We start from the raw sequence: 10,875 nt of genomic DNA, 5'->3' as shown, positions 1-10,875 counted from the left end.
TAGGAGGCCGCTTGATAGGACTTGCATGGACATGCCTCTTTCAGTTTCTGGCAGAGCGCTGGAGGAGTCAGACGCAACTAAAGAATCCCAGTCAGACACTGCTAAAGGATCGCTGCTTCCGTTAGGAATCGTCCCGGTGAGTTGATCCTCAAGCAAAATCTGGAGGGATGAAATTGGGAGATCTGGTTCAGTCCTTGCATCTAGGGATCAGAAAGCTGGGCAGCTAGATTTTAAAGAGCACTCTGGACATGTATGCTTACTAGAATTAAATCCCACCCGAGTTCAGGAGGTTTTATTCTCAAGCCGGACAGCCACATCAGTGAGTGAGAAGGACATTCACCTGACCAGAGTGGTTTTGAGTGTTTTGTTATTCCAAACAAGGAATCTCTTGCCCCTCTTCCTAACAGCCCTGTGAGGTTGGCTAATACTCTTATTTGTGAAACTGAAAGCATTTCAAGAAGGGAGATTTAATCTAGGGATCAGATGAGCGTGTTGGGTTTGATCCGTACACCTGTGGGTAGGGAAGGGAGGTAAAATGTTTTTTTTAAAAAATGAACATTGTTTTGAATAAATAGATAACTGTTTTATTTAGGACTGCATCTGACATTTCATTTCTGTATAATTTTTTTATTTTAGGGGATTTATGTCAATTCCTTTCCCTTGTAAAGATGGGCTCAGGTGGCTGACAGCACAAAATATATGAAACATGCATACACATATACACACATATACATATATACACACATATACACACATATATACACATGTATACATATACATATACACACACACACACATATATACACACATATACATATACGTATACGTATACATATACATACATATACATATACATACATATACATACATACATACATACATACACATACATACATACATACACACACATACACATACATACATACATACATACATACATACACATACATACATACATACATACATACATACATACATACATACATACATACACACACACACATACACATACATACATACATACATACATGCATGCATGCATACATACATACATACATGCATGCATCTCTCTCTCTCTCTCTCTCTCTCTCTCTCTCTCTCTCTCTCTCTCTCTCTCTCTCTCAGGGGAGACTAGACACAGATGAAATGTCAGAAGAACTCATGCAGTCATTGATCTCCATGGAAATCACCTGACAATTCTGGCCTCCACAGGGGAGATAGATAACTCTGAAGTTAAGGCTTTCTTTCTTTCTTTCTTTCTTTCTTTCTTTCTTTCTTTCTTTCTTTCTTTCTTTCTTTCTTTCTTTCTTTCTTTCTTTCTTTCTTTCTTTCTTTCTTTCTTTCTTTCTTTCTTTCTTTCTTTCTCTCTCTCTCTCTCTCTCTCTCTCTCTCTCTTTCTTTCTTTCTTTCTTTCTTTCTTTCTTTCTTTCTTTCTTTCTTTCTTTCTTTCTTTCTTTCTTTCTTTCTTTCTTTCTTCCCTCCCTCCCTCTCCCCCCCACCCCGCAGTGTGGACCCCAACTGGTCTCCCTTATTCTCCTCTCCTCCATTTTATCCTCACAACATCCCTGTGAGGTAGGTTAGGCTGAAAGAGTGTGACTGACCCAGCAATCTTCTATGGTGTGAGTGGGGGATTCGAAACCTATGTTTTCCAGATGCTAGTCTGACACTCTTAACCACTAGAGTCGACCAACACTGGCTATCAGTACAGGCTAGGCACCCTTTCCCAGCCTCCAGTTTCTGTCTCTCTGCCATTAAAAAGAAAGACAGACTTTAGTGCATTTTGTATTGTCAGAGGCTTTCACGACTGGATTCAACCGGTTCTGGTGGGTTTTCCGGGCTGCGTGGCCGTGGTCTGGTGGATCTTGTTCCTAACGTTTCGCCTGCATCTGTGGCTGGCATCTTCAGAGGAGTGTCACAGAGGGAAGTCTGTTTCACACTGTATCCTAGTGCATTCTGTTTCAAAGGCAAAATGTGTCCATTCTGTTTGTTTGTTTCTTAGGCTGCGTTTCCCCAGTGATGTAGTGGTTAAGAACTAGTCACAGTTCTTCTGAGCTCTCTCAGCCCCACCTACCTTACAGGGTGTTTGTTGTGAAGGGGGAAGGGAAAATAGTTTGTAAGCCCCTTTGAGTCTCCTATTGGAGAGAAAGGGGGGATATAAATCCAAACTCTTCTTCTTCTTCTTCTTCTTCTTCTTCTTCTTCTTCTTCTTCTTCTTCTTCTTCTTCTTCTTCTTCTTCTTCTTCTTCTTCTTCTTCTTCTTCTTCTTCTTCTTCTTCTTCTTCTTCTTCTTCTTCTTCTTCTTCTTCTTCTTCTTCTTCTTCTTCTTCTTCTTCTTCTTCTTCTTCTTCAGTGGGCTCACAACAATCACATCTTACAATATATAATAAAATCAACCATAGCATATCATTATCGCTGCACTCTAATAGCTGGAAGTCAATTGGAAAGGAGTACACAGAAAATGAAAGGTGTAAGCAGTACATGGAAGGGAGGGAGGGAGGGAGGGCTGGGAGTGAAAGGTCAGTTAAGTTGGAAGCCCCATTGCTGCCCTCAACTGTAGGCTTGCTGGAACAGCTCTGTCTTACAGGGCCTGCGGAACTGAAGCATGCCCTGCAAGGCCCGGGTCTCGTGTGAGAGTACTCAACCAGATTGGGGCCACAGCCAAAAAGGCTCTGGCTATAGCTGAATTTAGCTGGACATTTTTCAGGTCAGGGACCACCAGCAAGTTATTTGCAGAACTTAAAGTTCTTTGCAGGGTGTATTTGGAGAGGCAGTCACACAGCTACAAAGGCGCCAGACCATTTAGGGTTTAAGCGTTAATACTAAAACCTTGACTCTGATCCTGTATGCCATTTGGAGCCAGTTCAGCCGACAGAGCACTGGTTTGATATGTCCTCTCCATAATGTCCCCTTAAGGACCCCTGCAGCTGCATTTTGGACGAATTGTAACTTCCGGAGCAATCTCAAGGGCAGCCCTATGTACAGCGAGTTGCCGTAGTCTATTCTGGAGGTAACTTCCGGAGCAATCTCAAGGGCAGCCCTATGTACAGCGAGTTGCCGTAGTCTATTCTGGAGGTAACTTCCGGAGCAGTCTCAAGGGCAGCCCTACATACAGCGAGTTGCCGTAGTCTATTCTGGAGGTAACTTCCAGAGCAGTCTCAAGGGCAGCCCTACATACAGCGAGTTGCCGTAGTCTATTCTGGAGGTAACTTCCAGAGCAGTCTCAAGGGCAGCCCTACATACAGCGAGTTGCCGTAGTCTATTCTGGAGGTAACTTCTGGGGCAATCTCAAGGGCAGCCCTACGTACAGCAAGTTGCCATAGTCCATTCTGGAGGTAACTTCCAGAGCAGTCTCAAGGGCAGCCCTACATACAGCGAGTTGCGGTAATCTATTCTGGAGGTAACTTCCGGAGCAATCTCAAGGGCAGCCCTACATACAGCGAGTTGCCGTAGTCTATTCTGGAGGTAACTTCCAGAGCAGTCTCAAGGGCAGCCCTACATACAGCGAGTTGCCGTAGTCTATTCTGGAGGTAACTTCTGGGGCAATCTCAAGGGCAGCCCTACGTACAGCAAGTTGCCATAGTCCATTCTGGAGGTAACTTCCAGAGCAGTCTCAAGGGCAGCCCTACATACAGCGAGTTGCGGTAATCTATTCTGGAGGTAACTTCCGGAGCAATCTCAAGGGCAGCCCTACATACAGCGGAGGTCGTAGTCTATTCTGGAGGTAACTTCCAGAGCAGTCTCAAGGGCAGCCCTACATACAGCGAGTTGCCGTAGTCTATTCTGGAGGTAACTTCCGGAGCAATCTCAAGGGCAGCCCTACATACAGCGAGTTGCCGTAGTCTATTCTGGAGGTAACTTCCAGAGCAGTCTCAAGGGCAGCCCTACATACAGCGAGTTGCCGTAGTCTATTCTGGAGGTAACTTCCAGAGCAGTCTCAAGGGCAGCCCTACATACAGCGAGTTGCCGTAGTCTATTCTGGAGGTAACTTCCGGAGCAATCTCAAGGGCAGCCCTACATACAGCGAGTTGCCGTAGTCTGTTCTGGAGGTAACTTCCGGAGCAATCTCAAGGGCAGCCCTACGTACAGCAAGTTGCCATAGTCCATTCTGGAGGTAACTTCCAGAGCAGTCTCAAGGGCAGCCCTACATACAGCGAGTTGTGGTAATCTATTCTGGGGTGACCGTTGCATGGATCACTGGCTAGGTCGGTGTGAGACAACTAGAGTGCTAGTTGCCCAGCCTGGCGTGGGTGGAAAATGCCAGTTTGGCTACATTTGTGACCTCTGCCTCCCTAGAGAGGGAGGTGCCCAGCATCACACCCAGCCTCTTAACAGCCAGCAGAGGTGTTAATTGCACCCTGTCGAGAGCCGGAAGCGGGCATCCCATCCCTTAGCCTCCCCAGCCCAGCCATAGGACCCCTATCTTTGATGGATTTAATTTCAGCTGGCTCCACGCCAACCAGTTCACCACAGCCTCCAGACTACTCTCCAATATATCAAGGGTGGCATCAAGCTGGCTGCCCATCGACAGATACAGCAAATCAGTGAAAACCCAGCTCGAAACTCTGGATCAGCTGTGCAAGAGGGCACCTGTAGATGCTGACCTGCGAGGGACTGTGTGGGGTAGAAACTTGGAAGCATGGAGCTGGAAAGGATCCTAAGGTTCATCTAGCACAGTGGTGGTGAACCTATGGCCCTCCAGATGTTGTTGTTGTTGTTGTTGTTGTTGTTGTTATTATTATTATTATTATTATTATTATTATTATTATTATTATTATTATTATTATTATTATTTATTGGGTTTATAGACCGCCCTCCCCCGAAGGGCTCAGGGCGGTGAACAACATGTAGAAAGAGCACAATCAAATTAAAATACCATATAAATATAAGTTAAGATGGCTCTAATAAAAATAAACCCTACCCCATTAAAATGCAGCATTAATTAATTAGTTAACCCAGGATGGCGCCTGTTAACAATACCCCCAGAAGACCCCAAAAGGGCGGGGTGGTAGGATCTTCTTGATGTCATAAAAGAACATCATGTTGGCAGGGGATGATGGGAACTGTAGCCCATAACATCTGGAGGGCCGCGAGTTTGACACCTATGAATCCTAGCACAATGCCCAGACAGCTGTGTAGTCCGTGAATTCAGCTGAGATGGAACCATTTGTAGGGACACCTCAGTGTCTGCTTTGGACCTTTAGCCGCTCTGTTCTGAATCAGACGCTTGCGTCAGCCTCAGTATTGTCTTTTCAGGCTGCCAGCTGCTCTCCGGGGGTCTCGGGCTGAGGTCTTTCATATCACTCACCAACTGACCCTTTTAACTGGCGACGCCAGGGTTTGAACCCGGGATCTTTTGCCAGCCAAGCAAATGCTCTGCCATGGAGCCAAAGCCCTTTGCGTCAGTGAGGCCTCATCAAGGATCTTTTTTAGCCTGCTTCAGTTGAATGTATACATGCTTAAATGTGAGGCAGTCGATTGGATCGCAGCCCATTTGGACTGGATCTTGGAATACTCCTTCCCCTAAAAGGAGTCCACGCAATTAGAAAACTAGGGCCTCAGGGATAAATATTCCCTGCTCTGCCACTTGAACAGTGGAGGCTTATCTGGTGAACTAGATTAGCTTGTGCACTCCCAACACATGCCAGCTGGGTGTCCTTGGGCTAGTCACAGTTCTTTAGAGCTCTCTCAGCCCCACCCACTTCACAGGGTGTTTGTTGTAGTGCATAAATGTCAAATTCGCAGCCCTCCGGAAGTTATGGACTACAGTTCCCATCATCCCCTGCCAGCATGGAGGGCTGCGAATTTGACACCTGTGTGGTAGTGAGAGGAAGGGAACGGAGCTTGTAAGCCCCTTTGAGTCTCCCTACAGGAGAGAAAGAGGGGGTATTAATCCAAAATGCCTCTCTTCGGGGTATAGTGCCATGGAGTCTCCCTTTCAAAGTTCTCGTTTTCTTCTGGGGAGTTGATCTTTGCCACCTGGAGATCAGCTGGTATCCCGAGAGATCCCCAGGTTCCCCTTGGAAGCTGGCAACACCACCAGTGAAGCGGGACTCTCCGGGGATCCATTTTTGTGCTGTTCGTTTTGATTCTTTAACATTGTTTGAATTTGGGTCCCTCTGGAACAAACCGGCATTGAGTGCATTATAAAACGAAAATGCTAGTGAATGCCAGGGAAGATTCTCAAATGCGTTCAGCGGGAAGAGGCCCTGCCGGATCAGCATTTCACTTCCTTGTTCTGAGGCACATGTCAATTGGGCCAGGCAGGGTAATCCTCCCGCAGGTCTTTGCGAGTTGGGCGGGCTGTGGGGACGGGTGGAGCAGCCATCGGATGAGTCAGGATTCCTGAGTGTCCCGCTCTTGCACGAAGGAGATCGGCTCTTTCTATTTCCTGGTCATTTGCACTGCAGGTGTTTGTTGACGTAAGAGGTGGCCTCGTTAAGGCTCCACGAAACTGCCTCTTGCCCACAAAGGTGGCCGCATACCGAGGATTCCTGCCAGCAAACCACAGGTTCCTCCTGGCATTGATGGGGCCAGGATTTATGCAAGCCTAGAATGGCACCGTTCCAGCTGGAATGGAGGCTGTGGCCAGTTCCAGCTGCTGAAGAGGCCAGCCACCTGCCACTGTGGCTTGCCTCTTCAGCAGAGGACATGATTGCCGCGCCTGCATCAGGTCAACACACGCAAGCAGTGACGTAGGTATAACATTTTGATGGGGTGGGTTTAGGGGGTGGGGTTCGGGGGCAAGGCCACGCCCCCATCTGCCCCTGGGGGCATGGCCACACTTCCCCGAGGCCCGCCCCCCCTCAGCTCCAACCCTGTCTGGAGACGGAGGCTCCACCCTCACCTGGCTCCGCCCTCTCCCCCCCCCACACACAGCCGGCTCAACCGGCAGCCGGCAGTCCCTGGCGTAGGAGGTTAAGAGCTCGTGTATCTAATCTGGAGGAACCGGGTTTGATTCCCAGCTCTGCCGCTTGAGCTGTGGAGGCTTATCTGGGGAATTCAGATTAGCCTTTGCACTCCCACACACGCCAGCTGGGTGACCTTGGGCTAGTCACAGCTTCTCGGAGCTCTCTCAGCCCCACCTACCTCACAGGGTGTTTGTTGTGAGGGGGGAAGGGCAAGGAGATTGTAAGCCCCTTTGAGTCTCCTGCAGGAGAGAAAGGGGGGATATAAATCCAAACTCTTCTTCTTCTTCTTCTTATTGTCCACGTCCCAGGGTGAGGAACCAATCAGTAAGTGTTTGGGTGGAACTTGCTACGCAAAGGCGTGGCAATCAGAGGCAATGTTCATCTTCCTGGCTTGGGTGGAAACTGAAGGGGAAACTTTACCTTTACTATAGGAGCAGCAGTGGCGTAGGAGGTTAAGAGCTCATGTATCTAATCTGGAGGAACCGGGTTTGATTCCCAGCTCTGCCGCCTGAGCTGTGGGGGCTTATCTAGGGAATTCAGATTAGCCTGGGCACTCCCACACACGCCAGCTGGGTGACCTTGGGCAAGTCACAGCTTCTCGGAGCTCTCTCAGCCCCACCCACCTCACAGGGTGTTTGTTGTGAGGGGGGAAGGGCAAGGAGATTGTCAGCCCCTTTGAGTCTCCTGCAGGAGAGAAAGGGGGGATATAAATCCAAACTCTTCTTCTTCTTCCCCTCCGGGGAGGCCTCAAGAGACTTCCGTCCCTGGCCTCGGAGAGCTACTTTTATAAGCACTGAGGCCAGGGGCAGGGCTTGGGGAGGCGTGGCCACGCCCCCAGGGGCAGGTGGGGCCTCAGTGCTTATAAAAGCAGCTCTCCAAGGCCAGGAACGGCAGTCTCTTCTCCCCGGAGGGGAGGGGAGGGGAGGGCAGAAGGGACTGCTGGCTGGAAGCCCAAACAGTGAGGGAGTGGGGGGGGGGCATGGGGGTGGAACTTTGGACATGTAATGGGGGGATTGAACCTGGGAACCCCCCCTTACCTACGTCCTTTCATGCAAGGCACTCCTGTTTGCATAAGGCTCCTTCCGGTCAAACTCCCTAACCCAGGAGTCCCCAGCCTTAGTGAACTGTTGGGCGCCTGTGGAATTCAGATGCCAGGAGGTGGCCTCAGCCCCCAAATGCCAGGCAGCAAGGTTACGTATAACTGATGCTAATTCTTCAACATTGTAGACATTGTTTAGCACAGGGGTCCCCAACCTATTTGAGCCTGTGGGCACTTCTGGAATTGACACGGCATGGTGGGTGCAGCCACAAAATGGCTGCCGCAGGAGGTGGAGCCAGCCACAGAATGGTTGCCATAAGAGGTGGAGCCAGCTACAAAATGGCTGCCCCAGCTTACTTTTAGTCACACAAGTGAAGATCCAACTATGCCAAGCTGTATATTTCAAAATCTCTAGAGCCAATCAAATCACCAGTGCTCAGTCAGAAGCTCTCCAGGAAAAAGCCTGGCCCCGCTCATTGTCTAAAGAATAGAAAGGAATGTTGGTGGGTATCATGGCGCCCACGGGTCCCACGTTGGGGACCCTTGGTTTAATAGGATGCACAGCCTATGAGAAGCTTTGCTGGGCAGAAGCCCCACCTAGCTCCACCCACTTTCTAAATACACTTGGTGGGAACTGGCAGGTGCCACAGAGCTAAGGTGACCAGATGGTCACCTTTGTGATCCGGGACGGGGGGGAGGCGGCCGCGCGTGCAGCCCCAGGAGCGCACTGCCTTCTGGGGCTTGCCGTTTGCTGCCCTGTGAGCTTGCCGTTTGCTGCCCTGTGGGCTTGCGCACTGCCTTCTGGGGCTTGCCATTTGCCGCCCATGCGCACACGGCCGCAGGAGCGCACTGCCTTCTGGGTCTGTGCCTGTCACAGGATGGCAAACGGCAAGCCCCAGAAGGCAGTGCGCTTCTGCGGCTGCACGCGGGGGAGGCTGCCGCACTGCCTTGTGCCCCAGAAGGCAGTGCGGCAGCCTCCCAAAAATCGGGACAATTTGAAGAACCCGCGGGACGCGGGACAAATTGTTTAAAGGCGGGACTGTCCCGCCAAAAGCGCGACGTCTGGTCAGCCTACACAGAGCCCATGGACACCATATTGGGGATCCATGCCCTCGACTTTATCTCCACTTATGTAGAGTAATTCATACATAATTGATGTATTCTAAAAGCCTCTTTCCCATGCCAGCCATGGCTTCCCCCCAGGAATTCCAGACCTTCGTCTTCCTTGACGTCGAAACCACCGGCTTGCCCCCAGCCCAGCCCTGCATCGCCGAGCTGTGTCTTTTTGCTGTGAACCGTCATTCGCTGCAGTGCCCCGCCCTGGATTTGTCGCAATTCCCGCAGCCTCCTCGCATCTTGGACAAACTCACCCTTTGCATCGACCCGGAGAAGCCGTTCGCCCCTAAAGCAGAGGAGATCACCGGGCTGAGCAACCAGACGCTGGAGGAGAACTGCAAGCCACATTTCAACAGTGCTGTGGTGGAGGCCATGAGGGCCTTCCTGGACCGGCAAGCTGGCCCCATCTGCTTGGTGGCCCACAACGGCCTGGGCTTTGACTTCCCCCTGCTGCGGACCGAGCTCTGGCGAGTGGACGCTGACCTGCCGCCGGACACCAGCTGTCTGGACACGCTGCCGGCCCTGAAAGACCTGGATCAGGCTGCGAACAAGAGCTACAGGCTGGGAGAGGTGTTCCGGCGCTTCTATGGGCAGGATCCCGTCGGGGCCCACTCGGCTGAAGGGGACGTGCTCACTCTGCTCTTGGTGTTCCTTGCCAAAGCCCCCAGTCTGATGGAGTGGGCAGCGGTCAACGCCCGAAGCTGGGGGGAGATCAAGCCGATGTACCCTCCCAGTCCACTCAGCCGCAGAAACTGGCGCTAAATCCAAACGAAGATGCGCCAGGGTTGCTCTGTATCCTGCAGAATTGTGATCTCTCCCTGTATTTGCCAAGATGGCTGAATTGTTAACTCCACGCAGCCTGAGAGACATTTTAGCCTTAAACGTTGGTGCTGAGTGGGTGGGATTTGGCATTCGTTCTGGAGCAAAGGTCCCCAACCCTTTTTTTTTAATTATAAATTTTTATTTATTTCACGCATATAAATAATACTTACAGAAAGAAAGGGGGAAAACCCAAATCTTATCTCCCCTCCCCCACTATAGTATTAACACGAAAAGAGGGAAAAACACACACACATTTCAAAGACATCCCTACACACGTATATGGTGACTTTCAGCTATCTCATTGTGGATTCTGAACGCAAATCTAGCTTCGTGCATATGAGTGGTATCTGCATTTCTTTCAGTTTTAGTCCTTCGTATAAAACTATTTTAGTCCAATCCGGTGTTTTCATTTTAAACAGAGCCCTTTGAGGGTTGGACGGCATGTAATTAATTAATTAATTAATTAATTAAAGAACATTATTATTATTAATGATAAAAGGTCACTAGATACCACGATTTGAAAATCGAGCTTCAGCATTTATGGCACAAACCAGCTGAGGTCGTCCCAGTGGTAATCGGCACGCTGGGCGCCATTCCGAAAACACTAGGGCAGCTCTTGAAACATCTTCGAATTGACAAAATTAACATCTGTCAGATTCAGAAGGCAGCCCTGTTGGGATCCTCACGAATACTACGCCGATACATTACAACTTCCTAGGCCTCTGGGTGAGGCTCGAATTGTAACAAAAGGCCAACAATCAACTAAAGATCAGCTGTGAAATCTACCATAATAATAATAATAAATCTCAAATGCTGCCATTATTTCTCTATTCGTATATGTTTTCAGTAGGCGGTCTGCAAAGGGTTTCCAGTCCTCAAGGAAATTGTCCAGGTTCTTGTCTTTTATAAACACTGTCAGCTTTGCCATCTTTGCATATGCTGTGACTTTTAAGATCCAGTCTTGTTTCGTTGGAATTTTATTGTCCCTCC

The 10,875-nt window shown here is 49.4% G+C and overlaps 1 protein-coding gene across 1 annotated transcript; it reads left to right on the top strand.

Moving 5' to 3' along the window:
• TREX2 (three prime repair exonuclease 2) lies at positions 1 to 10,449 on the top strand. The gene is made up of 2 exons (XM_048487700.1): positions 1 to 136; positions 9,134 to 10,449. The coding sequence occupies exon 2, from the start codon at positions 9,136 to 9,138 to the stop codon at positions 9,823 to 9,825; it is 690 nt and encodes a 229-aa protein (XP_048343657.1). The 5' UTR covers positions 1 to 136; positions 9,134 to 9,135; the 3' UTR covers positions 9,826 to 10,449.
• The last annotated feature ends 426 nt before the right edge of the window (positions 10,450 to 10,875 follow it).

The sequence above is a fragment of the Sphaerodactylus townsendi genome, linkage group LG03 (genome assembly GCF_021028975.2).
Source record: "Sphaerodactylus townsendi isolate TG3544 linkage group LG03, MPM_Stown_v2.3, whole genome shotgun sequence".
NCBI classification, from domain to species: domain Eukaryota; kingdom Metazoa; phylum Chordata; class Lepidosauria; order Squamata; family Sphaerodactylidae; genus Sphaerodactylus; species Sphaerodactylus townsendi.
The sequence above is the reverse complement of the archived record's forward strand: the minus strand, read 5'-3'. Positions and strand labels throughout refer to the sequence as shown.